Source organism: Chrysemys picta, chromosome 4, assembly GCF_011386835.1.
Source record: "Chrysemys picta bellii isolate R12L10 chromosome 4, ASM1138683v2, whole genome shotgun sequence".
Taxonomy (NCBI): domain Eukaryota; kingdom Metazoa; phylum Chordata; order Testudines; family Emydidae; genus Chrysemys; species Chrysemys picta.
In genome coordinates, this window is record NC_088794.1 from 131,414,815 (window position 1) to 131,436,406 (window position 21,592).

The 21,592-nt window shown below is 44.8% G+C and overlaps 1 protein-coding gene across 11 annotated transcripts in view; it reads left to right on the plus strand.

Moving 5' to 3' along the window:
* EML1 (EMAP like 1) overlaps positions 1 to 21,592 on the plus strand; it is a 176,271-nt gene that overhangs the window by 101,172 nt on the left and 53,507 nt on the right. For 4 of the 11 annotated variants that reach the window (XM_065593594.1, XM_065593595.1, XM_005308801.5 and 1 more), the window contains exons 2-3: positions 2,135 to 2,317; positions 12,810 to 12,942. In XM_065593594.1, coding sequence (XP_065449666.1) covers positions 2,135 to 2,317; positions 12,810 to 12,942 — 316 coding nt within the window. Of the gene's footprint in view, positions 1 to 2,134; positions 2,318 to 6,816; positions 6,883 to 12,809; positions 12,943 to 18,512; positions 18,576 to 21,592 lie in introns of all 11 variants that reach the window. The other 7 variants (XM_065593593.1, XM_005308793.5, XM_065593592.1 and 4 more) reach the window with 3 other exon arrangements.

A 21,592-nucleotide genomic window follows, 5' to 3' on the forward strand; every position in this document is an offset into this window, starting at 1 on the left:
ACCAGGGGGTTTGGAAGCAAAAGACAGAAACCAGAGGCTTCCGCCAGGTAGGGCCTGGGAGTGGCCTGCCAAAGCGGGAAAGGCCCCAGACAGGAAGGCCCAAGTGTAGGCTAAATTGGAGCTTCCTGGGAGTGAACAGACTCCACCAAAAAGTGATGTGGGATTTCCCTATTGAGACTACAGCAATAAAAGCCTGAGAGTGACTTAAGATGACCAGACAGCAAGTGTGAAAAATCGGGATGGGAGCAGGGGGTAATAGGCGCCTATATAAGACAAAGCTCCAAATATCAGGACTGTCCCTATAAAATTGGGACATCTGATCACCCTAGAGTGACTCGACAACAGGATAAAACCAACATACTGTGTTTTGGGACTTTGAGTTTTATTCTGGAGTTTTATTTATGTGAACAAACTTAGGCCTCCGAGAAGGGGTGGTGAATGGACAAGAAAAGCCTGTGTGGAGCTTGTTTAAGAAGCTCTTTGAGGGAGAAATTGTTATCAGGGCACTGCAGAGGTACCTTTGGGAGGCAACTGACCCCACTACAGTATTAATAGCAATCTTTTCATAGAATTGTAAAAACAAATATTTTTGTTATAATTCTGTTTAAAAATCACTAGCTTTTTTGCTTTGTCTTTTGTATATTTCTGAACATATCCAGATATTACATTTTGTATTTGTTTTTTCTTATGTAAATCAGAAAAGTCAAGAATTTGTAACAGGAAATATGAAGTTCTTCTCTGATTGCACTCCACTTCAGTGGTGTGTACGCCCACACACACATTCCACTTCAGGTGTGTGTGTGCCCAGTTCAGCAGAGTTGGAGACTTTTCCCTTAGTGGTGCCCATTCGGGCAGTGCATGTGCCCTCTGCTGCCTTGTGTTGCTGCATAATGGTATAAAGGGTGGCGCTGCCCTACCCCATCCTCAGTTCCTTCTTACCGTGATCGGGACCCTACCATTGACCAGAAGGATCAAAGAGAACACAAAGTTTGTTCACAGGCCTACAATTTCATATCTCTAACCAGCAAGCTTTCTCCCTCAGGGACTATGTAGTTTTCATAGAAGTTGTCAGAGTATGTCAGGTAGGAATTCCAGGCCATCTTAGCAGTGGGCAAAGTGATGGTTAGGATTCTTTGCAAGCTTCTATAGATGGGGCAGATTTGGCAGCAAGAGCTCATGGAACTGAGGGGAGTCTGGGGCAGCTCTGCCCTTTATATCATCACGCAGTAGCATGAGGCAGCAGAGAGCCCATGTGCTGCCCCAATGGATACCACTAAAGGAAAAATCTCTAACACACACACACAGCTGAGGTGAAATGGACATGTGCAACGCATCTTGAAGAAAAAAAGTTACAGAACTGGCTAGTAACATTTTTCTATTTAATAAGAAATGGAGTGGGATACACAAATAAGATTGCAGTCCAGAATAACTCCATTTACTGTTTTGAGGTGAAAAGAGTGCACACTTTCTGTCAGGTTGTAAGCATCTACCAGATTCAGTTATTTCTGATGAATTGTAAAGAAATGTGAAGACCAACTGTAAATTTACAGACTAAGGGCCCAGTCCTTCAAGCACTTATGCATGTACTTAATTTTTAACATTTAAATCAATAAGCCTACTTTCATATATTGTTACTTATATGCATAAGTGCTTGCAGGGTTGGACCAATATTGCATCCTTTTACAAGTGTCTCAGCAAACCAAAAATGTGTATGGGCAATATTTGAGACATTTCAATCAAGTGAGAAATGACCAGGTTTATTAGATACACATATAGACGCAAAACAGTTTCTTGGTCTTTTGGGTCTGGATAATATTGGCGTTTCTTTATAAAGGCAGGAGCTTATGAGATGTGGGGAGAAATTGATTACACTGATACAGAATACAGTACAGGCACTGTGGGTGTTTAAGAAAATGGATATTTAACAAGAATGAATCTTGAAAGTAAAGCTATGATTTTGGGGGGCTGGATTTTTCTCAGATGCCTTTGTTTTCTCACACCGTCTCAAAACATTCCTTTTCATTATAATTCCACAGATCTGAAGAAATAAATTATGCTTCCAGATAATGTAGATACATTCTGTATTTTTTGATAACACATTGAGATTACATTGTTTTCACACCATTTTGTTTAGATGACAGTGCCTCTGCTGCAAGCAGTATGGAGGTAACAGACCGCATTGCTTCTCTGGAGCAGCGTGTCCAGATGCAGGAAGATGACATCCAGTTGCTCAAATCTGCCCTGGCTGATGTGGTTCGACGTTTGAATATTACAGAGGAACAGCAGGCCATGCAGAACAAGAAAGGACCTACCAAAGGTTTGCATTTCAAATATATGTAAACAAATGTATTTAAAATTAGTCAAACATTTATATGTGTTAAAGTTTGTTATTACTTAAGTCTTTTAAAACACTCAGGATGAACAAGAAAAATTAATTTTAAAAACAAAATTCATAGCCTACTAAATAGAATACATAAAAAATGAAAGTAAGTGTAGCAGTCTTTTAGAAGCTCACACAACCTATCGAATCATCTGCATTTTCTTACTGTTTCAATCTACATTTTTAATTTTCACACAATTCCTATTTGCTGCCTCTTGTCCAAAATTAATAAACTCTTCAAGGAGTGGGTCATCTTCTGTGAACTGAAACCCCTATTTTGTCTTGGCAATACAGATGAAGCTGATCAGCCAGTGAAGATGGCTAAGCTGTCTTTAAGTATCTCGTACTAACCTAGCTTGATTCATGTTGTGCAGAATAATGTCAATAATATACCAAGGTAATAAAAAAAATTAAGTTGAGCATCCAGTATTACATAGATAGCTAGGGTTTGCTTCAACCAGAACGACATGGTGTAAGTGGTAGTAGTCTGATGTAGTCAGATTTGCTTGCTGTAAAAGTGTGGTGAGTTTGTTGCCATTTGAAAGTTATTAAAAAATGCATGGGTTTTTTTTCCCTCTTTTGTTTTGTAATCTTAATAGAAGTAATTGTGGCAAGCTAGATGTGAAAACTGTGGCTAGGTTCACAAGCTCTCTGATGCCTGAATTATGAAAGTATTTTCATTACAAGTGGGATATATGTTAACTTAAAATTAACTTTTTAAATTTATATTTGATGGAAAATATGCATTTTATGGTCTTGTAATTAAGTTACAGGGCTGAGAATCAGGGATCTGGACTTTCCTCCCAGGTCTACCACAGACCTTTTATATGACCTTGTGCCATCAATTACTTTTTAGGCCCTGATGCAGCAAAACCGTTGAGCACATGCTGTGGTGAATTAGGGCCTTTGTATGTTTTGGGGGAAGGCCAGCAGCTCACTGTGGAACTAAATTAATGGGTCTTAAAACACACTAGTTCTTGGCTGGAACATGCTGAAGGAGTTCACACTATTATTGTTTTGTATCTCTGTAGTAGGTCCTTGCCGGGGCTCGACCCTTCCGGGCAGGAGGGGAGCCACACCTAGGGTTACCATTCGTCCGGATTTACCCGGACATGTCCTCCTTTTTGTTCTAAAAATAGCGTCCGGGGGGAATTTGTAAAGCACTCAAAATGTCCGGGATTTCCCCCCTCCCCCGGCAGAGCAGAGTGAGCAGCTGGGAGGGCTGCAGGAAAGTCCCGGGCTGGACTCCGGAGCAGCTGTAGAGGAGCCGGATCCGCCCTGCATTCTGAGCCGGCAGCTCTCCCCTGCAGCCCGGTCCAGCAGCACTGTGCAGGGCCAGGGACCGGGTTTTGTTGTGCTGGGGAGCACAGCCACGTGTCCGGCTTGGCTCGCACAGAGCCCAACACCTTGTTCTGAGCAGCAGGGTAAGGGGGCCAGGGGGCAGGAGAAGGGGCAGGGAGGTTCTGGAGGGGGCAGTCAAGAAACAGGGGGGGGTCGGGAATTCAGGGGGGGGGCTTTTTGGGGGGAGTGGAGAAAGTTTTGGGCAGTCAGGGTACAGGTAGGGGGTAGGGTCCTGGGGGGCAGTTGGGGGGGGGTCTTAGGAGGGGGCAGTTAGGGGACAAGGAACAGGGAGTCTTAGGTAGGGGGTGGGGTTCTGGAGGGCAGTTAGGAGCAGGGGTCCCAGGAGGGGGCAGTCAGGGGACAAGGAACGGGGGGGTGGGGGGCTGGGAGTTCTGGGGGGGAGCTGTCAGGGGGCAGGAGTGGGGAGAGGGATCGGAGCAGTCAGGGGACAGGGAGCAGAGGGGTTTAGATGGGTTGCGAGTTCTGGGGGGGGGCTGTCAGGGGGCAGGAGTGCAGAGAGGGATCGGAGGAGCAGAGGGGTTTAGATGGGTTGGGAGTTCTGGGGGGGGGCTGTCAGGGGGTGGGGAGTGGTTGGATGGGGCGTGGGAGTCCCCAGGGGTCTGTCTGGGGGTGGGGGTGTGGATAAGGGTTGGGGCAGTCAGGGGACAAGAGGCAGGGAGGCTTAGATAGGGAGTGGAGTCCTGGGGGGCAGTTAGGGGCAGGGGTCCCAGGAGGGGGCAGTCAGGGGACAAGGAACGGGGGGAGGGTTGGGGGTTCTGGGGGGGCGGGAAGTGGGAGGGGCAGGGGCGGGGCTAGGGCGGGGCTCCTCCCGTCCTCTTTTTTGTTTGCTGAAATATGGTAACCCTAGCCACACCGACTCACTACTGTGGGAACAAGCAGTCAGTTAGTCCCGAAACTCCGGCTCTTTGGTGCAGAGTCGGAGCAACCACAGTTATAGCTCAGGCCCTTGACTGCAGGGGGCTGAGCGAGCAAGCAGTTCAGGAGCCCAGGCCCTGGATCAGGGCGGGGCAAACACAATTAGCTCAGACCCTTGTTTGCAGGGGCTGAGCGGGCAAGTAGTTCAAAGCCCAGGCCCTGGATCAGGGCGGGGCAAACACAGTTAGCTCAGGCCCTTGTTGCGGGGGCTGAGCGAGCAAACAGTTCAGAGCCCAGGCCCTGGATCAGGGCGGGGCAAACACAGTTAGCTCAGGCCCTTGTTGCGGGGGCTGAGCGAGCAAGCAGTTCAGAGCCCAGGCCCTGGATCTGGGCGGGGCAAACACAGTTAGGCTCAGGCCCTTGTTGCGGGGGCTGAGCGAGCAGACAGTTCAGAGCCCAGGCCCTGGATCAGGGCGGGGCAAACACAGTTAGGCGCAGGCCCTTGTTGCAGGGGCTGAGCGGGCAGATAGTTCAAAGCCCAGGCCCTGAATCAGGGCGGGGCAAACACAGTTAGGCTCAGGCCCTTGTTTGCAGGGGCTGAGCGGATAAACAGTTCCGGTAAGGCACGCCTAGGCTTTCTGTAGCCGAGCGTTGGGTGAGGGGGAAGCCTGCCACCCATGCGGAGGGTGGCAGGGGGGAACGCAGGCCCACTCACTCCACTGCGTTCCAGCCCGGGGCCCTAACAGCGGTTGCTGCCGCTGCTGGTCAGTGGGGTATCCAGACCGCAACACACTGACATAGGCTCACACTCAGTTACAGCCGGACCGGGGTCGGCTACCCCCGGGCTGCTTCCATGATCCCCCTCAAAGCCTACCTCGTTCGTCGCGCCGGGATCGGGCCAGTCCATCTGCATGGGCTCCTCTCTGCCCGGGCTCGGCGGCAAGTCCGGTAGCTCTGCCGGGAAGTCCGGCCAATGGTCCTCAGGCGGCTCCTCTGGATAGCAGCAGGGGCGAAGGGGTTCGGGTCCAGTCTCACCCTCAGGGTTAGTGGGGTGCGGTTCCCAGGGATTCTCCCAGTGGCGGGCGTGAACAGGCTCCGGCGGCTCCTCCTCGTAGCGGGCCCGGGGTAGCTCAGGCCAGCTAGGGTCCAGGCCTCGGTCTTCGACGGTCTCCGGGCCGGGAGCTCCCGGCCACACGTCTGCTCCCTGCGGTGGCTGGCCGCCGACTGAGCTCTGGCGGCCGGCCTTTATACTTCCTGTCCCGCCCCTTGACTTCCGGGGGGCGGGGACAGGCGGTGGTGGTCCCACCCACTCTGGTGCCTGCGCGTGGGCTCCCTCTTCTGGGCAGGAGGGGAGCCACACCGACTCACTACAATCTCCTATTGTTGTTAGGGTTGCCAGGTTTTCGATTGGAACACCCGGTCGAAAAGGCACCCTGGTGGCTCTGGACAGCACCATCTGCACTGCTGACCGGGCCGTTTAAAGTCTGGTCAGTGGCGCAGCAGGGCTAAGGCAGGCTCCCTGGCTCCATGTGGCTCCTGGAAGCAGCCGGCAGGTCCTTTCAGCCTCTAGACATAGGTGCGATCAGGGAAGCTCTGTGTGCTGTCCCCATCCCACGTGCCAGCTCTGCAGCTACCATTGGCCAGAAATTGCGGCCAATGGGAGGTGCAGGGCCGGCACCTGTGGGTGCAGGCAGCGCTAACTGCGCAGAGCCGCCTGGCCGCTCCTCCGCCTAGGAGCTGGACACGCGGCCACTTCTGGGAGCCGCGCAGAGCCAGGGCGGGCAGGGAGCCTGCCTTAGCCCCCTGTGCCACTGACCGGGAGCCATCTGAGGTAAGCGCACCCAGCTGGAGCTCGAACCCCCACCCACACCCCAACCCCCTGCTTCAGCCCTGAGCCTGCTCCCACACTCCACCTTGAACCCCTCATTTATGGCACCACCTTGGAGCCTGCACCCCCAGCCAGAGCCCTCACTCCCTTCCGCACCCTAACCCCTTCCCTTGTGTGATCTTTCAGTCATGTAGTTAAAAAATACATATAAGGAAACTTCAGTTGCTTACCTAGTCCAGTTAGGATTTCATTTACTAATGGCTTTTTAAAAATTTAATTAGCCTATTATGTAGAGTTTTTATGACTTCCTGCCTTTTATTTTTGTTTGTTATTCTTTCCTTTTTTCAATTATTGGTTTGTTTGTAATCTTAATAGCCCTATTAATCCATAGATCAGAGTATGACTAAAAAAGCAGCTGCTGCTGAGCCTGATAAACATGTTAGTGCTGCTACCACAGGTAAGACCCTGAAGCAACAGAACTTGCAAAATAAATATATAACAACTGACAAAACTATAATATGAATGAGTGAATTACTAGCAAGCTAATAGTACTGACATGTTTTGAATTATTTGACAGCTATAGCTATTTAGAATAACTATAATAAATAAAACTAAAAAGCCAGAGTGCATAACTGATTGATTAAAGAATTTTAAAAGAGTTAATTATGTAGCACGTAAGAATTCCAGATTATTGCTGTACTGCACTCCCTTTTCACTCTAACTTTGTAGTAGTAACAGGGATAGAACTTGGATCCTTATGCTCCAGAAGCACAGGTGCTTGCCACTTGATTAGAAGGTGACTCTCCATTAGCTGGTAACAGTATAGCATTTATGACATACTGTGGAGTAGTTCTGATTCCATCAAAGTAGGAAGGTAGGTACACACTTAGCCAGCTCATTCCAACACTTTTTAATAGGTTTGGGTTTTTATACATGTATCCAATTATGAAAACACAGATGCTGTTTGTCAGCATGTTAACAAAAGCACATCTAGCCAAACTGCAATTGGAACTTTGGCAAAACAGAATCATGTGAGTATTTATATGGCCACGACATTGGTGTTATGAAAAGACCATCAGATGATTAATGACCACAAGTTTTCAGGACATTGGTTTCATATGTCAACTACAAGGTAGCATCTCCATATTAAAAATAAATGAATACATGAAGAGCAGATTTATATTTTAATGTTATTAGAAAACATTGTTTTGGTGTCTAATTTGCATTGCAAGATGCACAAATCCAATTTTTGTTAGTATCTGTAATACTTTCTGTTCTGGTAGTCACATAATTTAGTGCTGTCTTCTTGTCAAATGTGCTGCAGGCTTTCATACTCAAAATGGACTTCAGTGCTCAGACATGTTGGCTAAAGTCAGTTAACATGCACAAACATATGAAAGCTTGTTTTGTTCAGAGTTGGAAAACCTGAGGTCTGCAAGGCAGTAATGACTGAGAAGCTTACAACCATCATATTCCAATGTTTTAGAAGCTAGAAAGAGTTGTTAACAGAGTATAATCGGGAATCGTGCAGTTTTTTTCTTAGTGCTTTTAAAAGAGTGATTTGTTTCATTGGTGTCAGTCTGTTAGGACTCTTCCTCATTTCAGTGTTTCCTCGGAACATCCTCTGAGACCTTTTAGATGTAATCTACATTCCCAATAGGAGCATGAGAAAAGAACTAACTTCTTTCCTCAACGAATAAGGTTTAATGCCAAAACCGAGTTACCAAGTTCAATGGGGCAGTGATTGAAAGCTTTTAGTTTGTAGAAATAAAACCAGGGTAGTCTATTAAAGCTCGGGGCCCCATTATTCTAGGCATTGTACAGACACATAGGAAAACATTGGTCCCTGGCCAGAATTTACAAACTAAGACCCCAGTCCTGCTATTTACTGCATGTCCATGTGGAACCCCTTTGACTTCCGTGGGGCTCCATACTGGTCCCACTGGCTGCGTTTCACTGCTCCAGGCCAATGAGGGCTGTGGGAAGCGGCGTGGGCTGAGGGATGTGCTGGTCGCCCTTCCTGCAGTCCCCATTGGCCTGGGACAGCGAACCGCAAAAAGTGGGAGCTGCGATTGGCCGAACCTGCGGACGCAGCAGGTAAACAAACTGGCCTGGCCCGCCAGGTGCTTTCCCTCGCGGGTCACATGCCAAAGGTTGCTGATCTCTGCCTTAGTACCTACTCTAGAAACAGAATGGACATTTATGATGGGGTAGTCTGCCCCCATAAGGGTGCCAGTCAGCCCATCCCTGGTCATGTGACATGGCTGTTTAAAACGTTGGAAACTTTCTGGTGTATGCAAAGGCCTAGGAAATAAGCCGTACTGGGGGAGAGGAAGTGGTCCCAGGAATAAGTGTTAATTTGGAGAAAGTCACTTACTGTTTCTTTAAGGGCCAGGACCAGGAGCCTTGCAGAGTGGTCAGGGTAAGAATCCCCTCTCACCCAATCAGTTGGGAATGATCTGGGAGAAGGGGACTAGCATGTACACCACCTCCTCTCTCATAGCAGGGCAGAAATCAGCAGGAGACGGCTGACCTGCGGAATCCTCCAAGATAGAGGACTGATTGGGAAAAGGCACCCACCTGAGGGTGAAGCTGGCTAAAGCCTTGTAACTTAGAATCATAGAAGATTAGGGTTGGAAGAGACCTCAGGAGGTCATCTAGTCCAACCCCCTGCTCAAAGCAGGACCAACACCAACTAAATCATCCCAGCCAGGGCTTTGTCAAGCTTGGCCTTAAAAACATCTAAGGATGGAGATTCCACCACCTCCCTCAGTAACCCATTCCAGTGCTTCACCATCTTCCTAGTGAAATAGTGTTTCCTAATATCCAACCTAGACCTCCCCCACTGTAACTTGAGACCATTGCTCCTTGTTCTGTCAACTTGCCCAAACCATTACCCCAGCTCCATAGAAGAGATCCAGTGGAGATTCCTGTCTGGAGTAGGGAGATCTGATTGCCTGAACCACAACCCCAGCTCCAAGAGGAGGGCCGAGGTGAGCTCCTGCCTGAAAAAGATAGCGCATGACCTGCATGGCTCATAACCTCAGCTTCAAGAAGAGAGCTGGGGATGCGTGGGGGTGGAATCCTGCTTTAAGGAAGGAAACAATACAGATGGTTTGAAACATAACCTGGTGAGTGCCAGAGAGGCTGAGAAGCCCCTGGGAGTGGAGCAGGGGCTCACAATACAGGCAGAGGAGAAGCCACCCACAGAATCTCAGGAGGAGAGTACCTTAGGGTTGAACCAGGGAAACAGTATACAGGAGGAGCTCAATAGAAAGCAGGCCAGGAAAACAGTATAGGGTTGGGGAGAGATTGGCGTAACCGTTTTATACTGGGCCTTGGCCTGGACCTTAGGGAAGAGGCAGGACTGGGTTCCCCTACCAAACTCAGCAAGAGGGTTTATTAAGGACTGGACCAAGTTGGCCAAACCCAAAGAGACCTGGGGCTGCATGCCCCAGTTAGGAAGACTGGCCTCCTGAAGCACTGGACTTTTCAGCCCTGAAAGGGGACAGGACTACCAACAACCCAACTGGAGGACTGAGGTCTTGACAAAGGACCAACAAGTGAGCTAGACAGCAAAAGCTCCATCTGAATGTTGACTTCTTCTCACGGGATCGTGAAGAGCAGTTGGGGGAGGGGAGGCAGACCTCAAATGGAGTCATAAGGGGGAGGATGTGTGAAAGAGCAGAGAAACTGCTGCCTGGCACAGCAGGTGTTAAAAAAAACCTGTGGGCTCAGCTAGCCACGCTCCGCTATACCTGCAGGCCTGGAGGGTGGAGAAAAGGAAGGAGACTGGCTCTGTTGGGGGCTGTCTGTCAAGATCTCCTGAGGCACCCTGACTTGAGCGAAGATCCTCATAAGCTTCATAGTCACTGTTTTGGAATTCATGGAGCATAATGGCATGGCTTTCACGTCTAAAGCACGATATGTGGTCTGTGCTACCCCGATTAAGTATGGGGCCAGCACTGCAACCCATTGGTCTCGGGGCTACCACAGTTGGGGCTTAGCTGCAGGGGAAGGTTTCCTTGCCTCCAGTGGCTGTGTTGGCTGTACGGTCACTGATCCATCCTTTCAGGCAGGCAAACAGAGAGCTCCTGCTTCCTTGTCAGACAGCCCCCAACTGAGCCAGGCTCCCTCCTTTTCTCCCGCCTCCAGGCCTGGCATTGGCTGCAGGTATAGCAAGGCGGTGCTAGCTGAGCCCACAGGTTTTCTTTAACCCCGGCTGTGCCAGGTGGCAGTTTCCCTGCTCCTTCACAGGAGCAAAGTTCATGAAGTCGTATGGGCTTCCCGGACGTGTGCTTTGGGATGCAGGAAAGGGGTGCCAGTTGTGAAACAGCCCAGCAGCTGAGACTTGCTACCGGACTAGCTGCTTCCAGCATTTTAATGATCATTTACATTTTATATAGCATCTTTTTGTATGGATGGATTCTAAAGTTCTTTACAAACTGATATATCAACTATTTACCTAAACCATTTGATGGGCATCAAGCACAGTAACTGTTTAAAACAGCCTAGCTCTACTACATTTTAGGGCAGGATTTAAAATGGAAGGAGAATTTAAATAGACAGAATATAATTTTCAGAACTAGAATTTTGCAAGGAGATTGAAGTTACATTTCTGGTCTTGTAATAATAATAGTAATAATAATTATTAATAATTGGATCTTTTAATGATAACATTGGTTAGAACCTGGGTTTTATAGCTTTGCTGAGAGATGGTATCTCCAATAGTAATGCACCTTGTAATACCAGACTGAGGTATTGGTTAAATACTAATTTTAGAGGGAAGAGAATGCCTCCTGAATCACACTTCTCCTGAAGATGCCTTCTTTTGGTTAGTGTCTTTCTCTAAACCCAAAGACTTCGTTACCTTTAGAAAGGTGGATGGAGATGACCTAGCCCAGCCAGTAGCTCCACTCTCCTCACAGTTAGGAAGACCCCAAGTAAGGAAGAACTTGAAGTAATTTGTAGCAGAAGTTATGGGAGGTAAAGTTCCATCAAAGTTCAGATAGCTCTATGAACATTGCAGTTCTTTGCTTTTTTTCTGTAGATAGAGAAAACTAGCTATGTTGAAAGCAGCTGATATAAATACATGAAGAAAGTTACTAAGTTTATATTTGTTAATTATTTACGTAAATTAAGAGAAGCCGTTTAAAATCCAGCTGTGGAATTAAAAGATCCTGTTTCAAAACACTTTCTCTAACAGTATTTCCTTATCTTTATATTTTCTATTGTTCACAGCCTTAACCATTGTTTGTTAACTAACATATGGTTGATTTGAATGAAAATCTTTGATAAAAACTGTTCCAAAATTAATTACGCATATGGTGTGTACCTAATTTATTTTTCTATATTGTGTTTTTTTTGTTAAGATGACATGAGAGTAGAACATCTCCATGTTCTATTGATTCCAATGGCATTTTCTCACTTGAAAAATATATAACATATATATCTACTCTGTTTGCTGGGTTCTCAATCATAAAGCCACATACTTAAAAGCAAGTTTTTAATGCAGTATATAGACCAGTGGTTCTCAGACTTTTGTATTGGTGACCCCTTTCAGACAGCAAACCTATGAGTGCAACCCCCCCTTACAAATTAAAAACACATTTTTTATATTTAACACTATTATAAATGCTGGAGGCGAAGCAGGTTTTGGGGTGGAGACTGACAGTTCGCAACCCCCACATAATAACCCTGAGGAATCATGACCCCCAATTTGAGAACCCCTGACATAGACCTTGGGAAAGCTTTTTGCATAAGCAACAGTGTATAGCTTCTTTATTGAAGAACACAGGCCTCTCAGAAGGCTATTCGCCTTTCTTTCTGGTGCTACGTTGAACATGCTCTAGAAGGGAAGTGGATTTATTTTTTTGGAGAGTGGGGTGATTTAGGGTTGCTCATGTAAGCAGTCCCATTGTACTCCAGTAGCTCTCAAAATGAGTAGAGTTGCAGAATTAGGCCCTTAAGCAGTACAAAGGTTATTTCACTTATGTCATTATGAATATGTTTAACAATAAAAATGATTTACCCCTTGTAGCTGAGATTTAGCAAGTGAAATTTCAGAAATGTGACTACAGGCTTATTGTAATGAGAGATTTCTGAATGCAATAAATTATTCAAGCTGTAACTTGTTACTAGTTTAATATTCAGTTTAAATTCTTATAGGAAGCCTATTCCAAAATGATTTCTTTACAATAAATAGGGCTATGGTTGAAGTTTAGTTAATTTGTCCCTGTTTAATTTTTAATCCCTACTTTATTGAAACAAAGTTAACACTTCAAAAGCATGTGTGAAATGTGTGTAACCTTTTTTGTTGTCTGCAGAAATAAAAAGTGACCTTTTCAGTGCAAGCTGTGATTTTACCATCTGCTTGTCTTACAGCTAGACCGTTGGTACAAACACTGCCATTAAGGACAACTGTTAATAATGGAACCGTGTTACCAAAGAAACCAAGTGGCTCTCTACCTTCCCCATCAGGAACCAGGAAGGAAACTGTGTCACCAGCAACAAAGAGGTACGGAAAAACTTGAAATATGTGTAAGGTTATTAAATTAATTGAGAAAGTAGTGAATGTCATTGTTACGCTTTTATAAGAGCATGAATGTGCAGTTTTTCTCTCTTTAGATAACACTTTCAAAGCAATGGTTTAGATAATTTAAAGTGATTTACAGTTAAAATCTTGTAAAAATACTTACAACATCTTTCTATTCATACCAAGTTAATTAATCAGGCCTAAAGTTATTGCAGTAAATACCATAGAAATACACAATGATTAGTCTATTATTTATGTGTTTCTTTCTTGATTCTGCAGTCTAGTAGATTAAGAGTAGGAAATTTCTGCTTTGGATTTTAGAACACGTTCTGAAAAGTAATACCAGGGTTCTTTGTTTTAGACAATAGAAGAAACAAAATCTGGGGAAGGCATGTGGTCCCGTGACAGTCGTATAATGCTATTGGTCACTTTTTCTCAGTACAATTATTTTATGTAGAAATCTAATTTGCTGTGTTGTACAAGGAAATTCACTTATGTCACTTATATCTAGCAAACTCTTATACCAGTGAAAGAAACCCTACTCTGACTTCTTACTATTAACATGTATTTAGGTCCCTTTAAAAAATTCCTTAAATGTCTTGGGTGTAGTTTAAAAATTAGTATGCTTCATATTTGTGTATTCCTTTGCATAGCCAAGCTCTGGGAAACTTAGTGGGGTGGGTGGAACAGGTTCACTTTGAGCAAACCAGAGATGCACTACAGAGCCAGTCTGTTATGCCCCCTGGTGCAAAAGATAAGATTCTGTGTATGATTGATTTTTCCTTCTACATTCCCCTACCTTGAATGCCAAACCAGCTTTGGGTGGTAGTAGTACTATCAGTCTGTGGAAGGGAGATTGTAGAGATAAGAATAGCAGTGTGTCCAGAAATTACTTGTGTTTGTAGAGGATACAGATTTTACATTAAACATGAGATAGAAACCAATGATGTGCTATGATGGAAACCAGCTATTGACATGATGAAAGGGGAGTGTTGCTGATTACCCAGAATGCTCAAGTTATTGTCACCACAAAGCTCTCAGCACAAAGCGGCTTATATTCTACACCACACAGTGATAGAATCAGTAAACATCACGCTGTTGTTTCTACCTACCTGAGATGGAGCTGACCTCTATGACCTGGGGGCTCAGTGCAGTTGCAGGTTCAGCAGTATTGTTTGAACCAGCCCTGCTGATGGGAAGGCAAGATAAATTTAAATGGGTGAAATGTCATCAGAATGTTTAAAAGTAGGTGAGAACCTATTTTAAAAAGGGAAAACTGTTTTTAGTGTTTCAGAAGTAAAGTAACACCGATTTGTATATACTGCATTTTTAGAGTGTTTAATTTTATTCATCATAATTCCTTTCCCTAGCACTAGTAAAGAAGAGTTGTTGCACATAGTAATTGCAAAATAAAATGCAGCATATGAGTATTAACACACTTCAGATGTACACGTAGGGTGTTATTTCATGCTCTGCCTCTAAGGGTATGTCTACACTATGAAAATTAGGTCGATTTTATAGAAGTCGATTTTTAGAAATCGATTTTATACAGTCAATTGTGTATGTCCCCACTAAGCGCATTAAGTCAGTGGAGTGCGTCCTCACTACCGTGGCTAGCATCAACTCACTGTGCACTGTGGGAAGCTATCTCACAGTTCCCACAGTCTCCGCTGCCCACTGGAATTCTGGGTTAAGCTCCCAATGCGTGATGGGGCAAAAACATTGTCGCGGGTGGGTTTTGGGTACATGTCGTCAGTCTCCCTTCCCTCCCTCTCTCCCTCCGTGAAAGCAGCTGCAGACAATTATTTTGTGCCTTTTTTCCTGGGTTACCTGTGCAGTCGCCATAGCACGGCAAGCATGGAGCCCGCTCAGCTCACCGCTGCTGTTGCGAGCATTGTAAACACCTTGTGCATTATACTGCAGTATGTGCAGAATCTGGCTAAGAGACAGCAGCACGAGGACAATTGTGAGGAGGACATGGACACAGACATTCCTGAAAGCATGGGATGTGGCAATTGGGACATCGTGGCAGCACTGGGGCTTGTTGATACAGTGAAACGCCGATTCTGGGCCCAGCAAACAAGCACAGACTGGTGGGACCGCATAGTGTTGCAGGTGTGGGATGATTCCCAGTGGCTGCGAAACTTTTGCATGCATAAGACCACTTCCCTGGAACTCTCTGAGTTGCTTTTCCCCGCCCTGAAGTACAGGAATACCAAGATGAGAGCTGCCCTGACAGTTGAGAAGTGAGTGGCAATAGCCCTGTGGAAACTTGCAACGCCTGATTGCTACCAGTCAGTCGGGAATCAGTTTGGAGTGGGCAAATCTACTGTGGGGACTGCTGTGCTTCAAGTAGCCAATGCAGTCACTAACGTTCTGCTATTAAGGGTAGTGACTCTGGGAAATGTGCAGGTCATAGTGGATGGCTTTACTGCAATGGGTTTCCCTAACTGTGGTGGGGCAATAGACGGAACGCATATCCCTATCTTGGCACTGGACCACCTTGCCAACCAGTACATAAAATTCAAGGGGTACTTCTCAATGGTGCTGCAAGCACTGGTGGATCACAAGGGACGTTTCACCGACATAAACGTGGGATGGCTGGGAAAGGTGCATGACGCTCGCATCTTTAGGAACTCTGGGCTGTTTGAGCAGCTGCAAGAAGGGACTTACTTCCCCGACCAGAAAATTACTGTTGGGGATGTTGAAATGCCAATAGTTATCCTTGGAGACCCAGCCTACCCCTTGCTCCCATGGCTCATGAATCCATACACAGGCAGTCTGAACAGTAGTAAGGAGCAGTTCAACTATAGGCTGAGCAAGTTCAGAATGGTGGTAGAATGTGCCTTTGGATGTTTAAAAACTGGTGCTGTTTGTTGACTAGGTTAGACCTCAGCGCAACCAATATTCCCATTTTGACAGGTTTCAGAGTAGCAGCCGTGTTAGTCTGTATCCGCAAAAAGAACAGGAGTACTTGTGGCACCTTAGAGACTAACAAATTTATTAGAGCATAAGCTTTCGTGGACTACAGCCCACTTCTTCGGATGCATATAGAGTGAAACATATATTGAGGAGATATATATACACACATACAGAGAGCATGAACAGGTGGGAGTTGTCTTACCAACTCTGAGAGGCCAATTAAGTAAGAGAAAAAAACTTTTGAAGTGATAATCAAGCTAGCCCAGTACAGACAGTTTGATAAGAAGTGTGAGAATACTTACAAGGGGAGATAAATTCAATGTTTGTAATGGCTCAGCCATTCCCAGTCCTAATTCAATCCTGAGTTGATTGTATCTAGTTTGCATATCAATTCCAACTCAGCAGTCTCGCGGTGGAGTCTGTTTTTGAAGTTTTTCTGTTGTAAAATAGCCACCCGCAGGTCTGTCATAGAATGGTTAAAGACAGGTTAAAGTGTTCTCCCACTGGTTTTTGAGTGTTATGATTCCTGATGTCAGATTTGTGTCCATTAATTCCCATTGTTATTACTGCTTGCTGTGTGCTCCATAGTATCTGAGAGAGTAAGGGGGAGACGTTTATGGCGGAGTGGGAGGTTGAGGCAAATCGCCTGGCTGCCAATTTTGAACAGCCAGACACCAGGGCGATTAGAAGAGCACAGGTAGGCGTGCTGCGCATCAGAGAGGCTTTGAAAACCAGTTTCATGACTGGCCAGGCTATGGTGTGACAGTTGTGTGTGTTTCTCCTTGATGCAAACCCGCCCCCTTTGTTGATTTTAATTCCCTGTAAGCCAACCATCCTCCTCCCTTCGATCACAGCTGGCAAAGGAAATAAAGTCACAATTGTTTTGAAACCATGCATTCTTTGTTTATTAATTTTAAAAAGGGAGATAACTGATAGGGTAGCCTGGGTGGGGTAGGGTGGGGTGGGAGAGGAGAGAAGGACAGGGCCACATTGCTTATTGTAGGCACACTACAAATCAAAACTGTTTGAATGACAGCCTTCTGTTGCTTGGGCCATCCTCTTGAGTGGAGTGGTTGGGTGCTCATCCTGGCTAATAGCCACTGATGGACCTATTCTCCATGAATTTAACTAGTTCTTTTTTTAACCCTGTTATAGTCTTGGCCTTCACAACATCCTCTGGCAAAGAGTTCCACAGGTTGACTGTGAGTTGTGTGAAGAAATACTTCCTTTTGTTTGTTTTAAACCTGCTGCCTATTAATTTCATTTGGTGACCCCTAGTTCTTGTGTTATGAGAAGGAGTAAATAATATTTCCTTATTTACTTTCTCAACACCAGTCATGATTTTATAGACCTTTATCATATCCCACCTTAGTCGTCTCTTTTCCAAGTTGAAAAGTCCCAGTCTTATTAATCTCTCCTCATACGGAAGCCGTTCTATACCCCTAATAATTTTTGTTGCCCTTTTCGGAACCTTTTCCAAGTCCAATATATCTTTTTTGAGATGGCGTGACCACATCTGCACGCAGTAATCAAGATGTGGGCATACCATGGATTTATATAGAGGCAATATGATATTTTCTCTCTTATTATCTATCCCTTTCTTAATTATTTCCAACATTGTTTGCTTTTTTGACTGCAACTGTACATTGAGTGGATGTTTTCAGAGAACTATCCACAATGACTCCAAGTTCTCTTTCTTGAGTGGTAACAGCTAATTTAGACCCCATCATTTTGTACGTATAGTTGGGATTATGTTTTCCAATGTATATTACTTTGCATTTATCAACATTGAATTTCATCTGCCATTTTGTTGCCCAGTCACCGAGTTTTGTGAGATCATTTTGTAGCTCTTCACAGTCTGCCTGGGACTTAACTATCTTGAGTAGTTTTGTATCATCTGCAAATATTGCCACCTTACTGTTTACCCGTTTTTCCAGATTATTTATTAATATGTTGAATAGGACTGTTCCCACTACAGACCCCTGGGGTATTGGTATTACTTATGGTAAATATACAATACCTTGTTTTCCTAGTATAAGGATACTAAAAATTACTTCAGTGTGTTTAAACCCTCTCAAATATCTGTAAAATAGTTTTATGTAAGATAATATGCTGTAAAGGCTTTACTGCCGTAGACTTTCATTGCCTTGTTTATCTCACTTGTGATTTCATCACAGATCAATGCAACCATCCTAAATATTTATACCATTACCGCACCATTGCATTGTATATATGTGTGACGATTTAAATTCTTATGCTTATCCTTGCTAGGCTAGTAGTAATAGCATCTTGTTCTCTAGCTTGATATTATCCATTTTGTTTGATATCCACTGATTTTTAAAAGAACTTAGGCTGTTTGTTGAAGCTGCGGAGATGGGCAACATATATATAGTATTGCTAAGCATTCTTGTCATGCATAGATATATTGCTGGACTTTAAATACGTATTTTGAACTGACCACACATCTGACTGAGGAGCCAATAAAATCCATGGTACTTCATTCTTGCATGTATTTTCATATCTTGAATGTGCAGTCATGTGTGTCTTTAATTGTAAGTTTATTTTAAATGTGTCTTGCTTCCACACTTGTTGTATTCACTTTTATTCTGCTTTGTTTATGCACCTCTCAGTCATGGATTAAACAGGTCTGTGAGTCTTCTCAATGCATGCAAACTGAAAAAAACTACTGTAAGGTGAGGGATTCTTAGTAGTATTGTAGTGTCATAGTTCAGTAGGTTTTCCCTTCTATCATAGCTCAGTCTGTGCAGGGGGGTTATTTTAGTGGTGGTGTTTATATCATAATACATAATTGTAGTAACTATTACAATCTTTAGTATTCTCAGAAATAAATTTTGCAACATATACTCATAACCAATGTGTTTAAATGCACCAGAACTTTTATAAAGTAATTAACTCAGTAATGGTACCTCTACTTTTCGTGCTAACATTATCTCAATTATAGTGATGATTTTTCATAATGCAAATTCCTTCAAACATAATTGCTTATTGCAGCTTGTTTCTAAGTATTGTAAGTCAAACTTTTTGTCCTGGTGTTGCACCATTAAAAACTACCTTTTCTTCAGATTAATTATGAAGGCCAAATTCTGGACTCAATTATTCTTGTACACCCCTATAAATCAGTGTCCTAGTTTCTGTGATCCTTATGCTTCTCATTTAAATTCCACTTGAAGTATCAGTATGTCTGCTGTGTCCAGAATAAACATGTCCATAGTGTTCACTGTAGCATCTTAGTTTTTAATTATATAAAAATACATACCTACCAAAATATGTGCATGCTTAAATTGATTTAACAGTATGATGGTGTTGCCATAACCCTTATCTTTTCTTGCCTCTTCACTTCCCTACTGCCTGTCACTATTGCTCATTGTGTCAAGGCTAAAATCTAAATTGTAAATTCAATGGCACCAGGACCATGTTCTTGTGAAATGCCTAGCTCCCTCTTGGGTCCTATAAAATAATAGAGGTTTCAGAGCTAGGGTGACCACCGGTCCCTTATTTTAAGGGACCATCCTTTATTTCATTGATTTATCCCTTTCGGTTCATCCCTTATTTTAAGATGTATTTAAATGTATTAAAACTGTTAAGTAATACTTTAAACATTAAATTGAAGCTTATGACAATTTCATTCTATATTTAAGGGCAGTAGAAATATCCACTTGAGAGAGAAAAATACATGATATGCTAAAGGCAATGGTGTTTCCCTGAAACATCCCTTAAAATAGAGCGTTGTCTCTTATTTTTCTTGTAGTTTTCCCTTATTTTCTATTCAGAGGTGTAATTGAGGTTAGAATTTGGCACATAATCATAATTAAGGATTCACAAAGGATGTATTAGCATGCATGTGTCAGTATTAATGTCTAACATACTGTGTCATAACTGATGAAATAGTACTAGTCCAGGGGTGGGCAAACTACGGCCCACAGGCTGTATCCAGCCCATCAGGGCTTTGGATCCGGCCCACGGGACTGCCACCCCCATGGCGCAGTGGGCCCCGCGCCGCTCACAGAAGCGGGCAACACCACGTCCCTGCGGCCCCTGGGGGCGGGGGCAGAAGGCTCTGTGCACTGCCCTCGCCTGCCGGCACCCTCCTCCCCCCGCAGCTCCCATTGGCCGGGAACTGGGAACCGTGGCCAATGGGAGTTTCGGGGGAGGTACCCACAGGCAAGAGCAATGCGTGGAGCCCTCTGCCCCTCCCCCCCAAGGGCCGTAGGGACGTGGTGCCGGGCTGCTTCTGGTAGCGACGGGGCTAGGGCAGGCAGGCAGGCAGGGAGCCTGCCCTGGTCCCAATGTGCGCCACTGCCATGCTGGAGCTGCTCCAGGTAAGCGGCGCCGGGCTGGAGCCCGCACCCTGAACCCCTCCTGCACCCCACACCCCAACTCCCTATCCTGAGCCGCCTGCCACACCCTGCCTGCACCCGAACCCTCAGCCGTACCCTGCACCCCTCCTGTACCCCAACTCCCTGCCCTGAACCCCTGCCGCATCCTGCACCCCTCCTGCACCGCAACCCCCTGCCCTGAGCCCCCAACCCCCTGCCCTGAGCCCCTCCCACACTCCGCACCCTTCCTGTACCCCTACCCCCTGCCCTGAGCCCCCTCGTACACCCCCCACTCCTCCTGTGCCCCAACCCCTTGCCCTGAGCCCCTTCCTGCACACAGCACCCCCTCCCACACCCTGCACTCCCTCCCGCACCCCAGTCCCCTGCCTCAGTCCTACATTCATGGCCCTGAATGCAATTTCCCCACCCAGATGTGGTCCTCGGGCCAAAAAGTTTGCCCACCCCTGTGCTAGTCAATAGCGGTGTCATACTTAGCCATCAGTTTTATATGGAACTTTTCTGAGAATAAGGTTCAAACTTCTCAAGTTGCCACACATTTTTTAACTGAAGACAATGCTTTAGTTAAAAGAAAGCATTCTTAATTTCAATTCTCTTGTCCTTGTAATTTTTTGTTTTCAGGATGAGCTTAAGAACTTTACAAGTGAAATTGAAAGTATTCATATATTTAAAGGCATATTCAAACATTAACATTAATGGTAAAATATGAATTGTAAAATATTTTTATTTAAGAAAATTGTTTTTGTCCTTCCATGTTGATATACTTTTAAAATGATTTCTTTCTCCAGAAAGAAGACAGCATTTTGTGTTGTGGACAGCAGTGAAGTTATTTAATATTTGTTGCTAAGTTTTTGACATTTAAAGTGAGATTAAAATGTGCTCTGTAACTTACTAATTATTTAATATTAATGCAACAAGTTGCATTTTTAAAGTGATGTTACCTTTTCATTCCATAGCTAGTGAACATAATACAAAAGATAGGCCCTGATCCTTCAAACATATGCTTAATTTTATGCACTGGTGTAATGGAGTTCAGTGGGCAACTCATGCAAGTAGAGGCACTCATAAGAGTAAATGTTTTCAGGATCAGGGCCTTAGTTTGTAATTGGAGAAACATTAAAATAGACTACCTTATACATTCAAATGTTTTCATTATGTTCTGGCTGCCAATATTTTATCTAATTGGTTGGAGGATCTTGCTCTGTGTTCTTCCTTTATCCCTTTCACCCAGGGCCAGCCTAAAACGTACTGGTTTCTGAAGCGAAAGCAAGATTTGATCCCTTACTACCATCACTTCCTTGTTGGCAATTTATTTTTCCCACCTACCTATGCAGCTTAGCAACCCACATATTTTC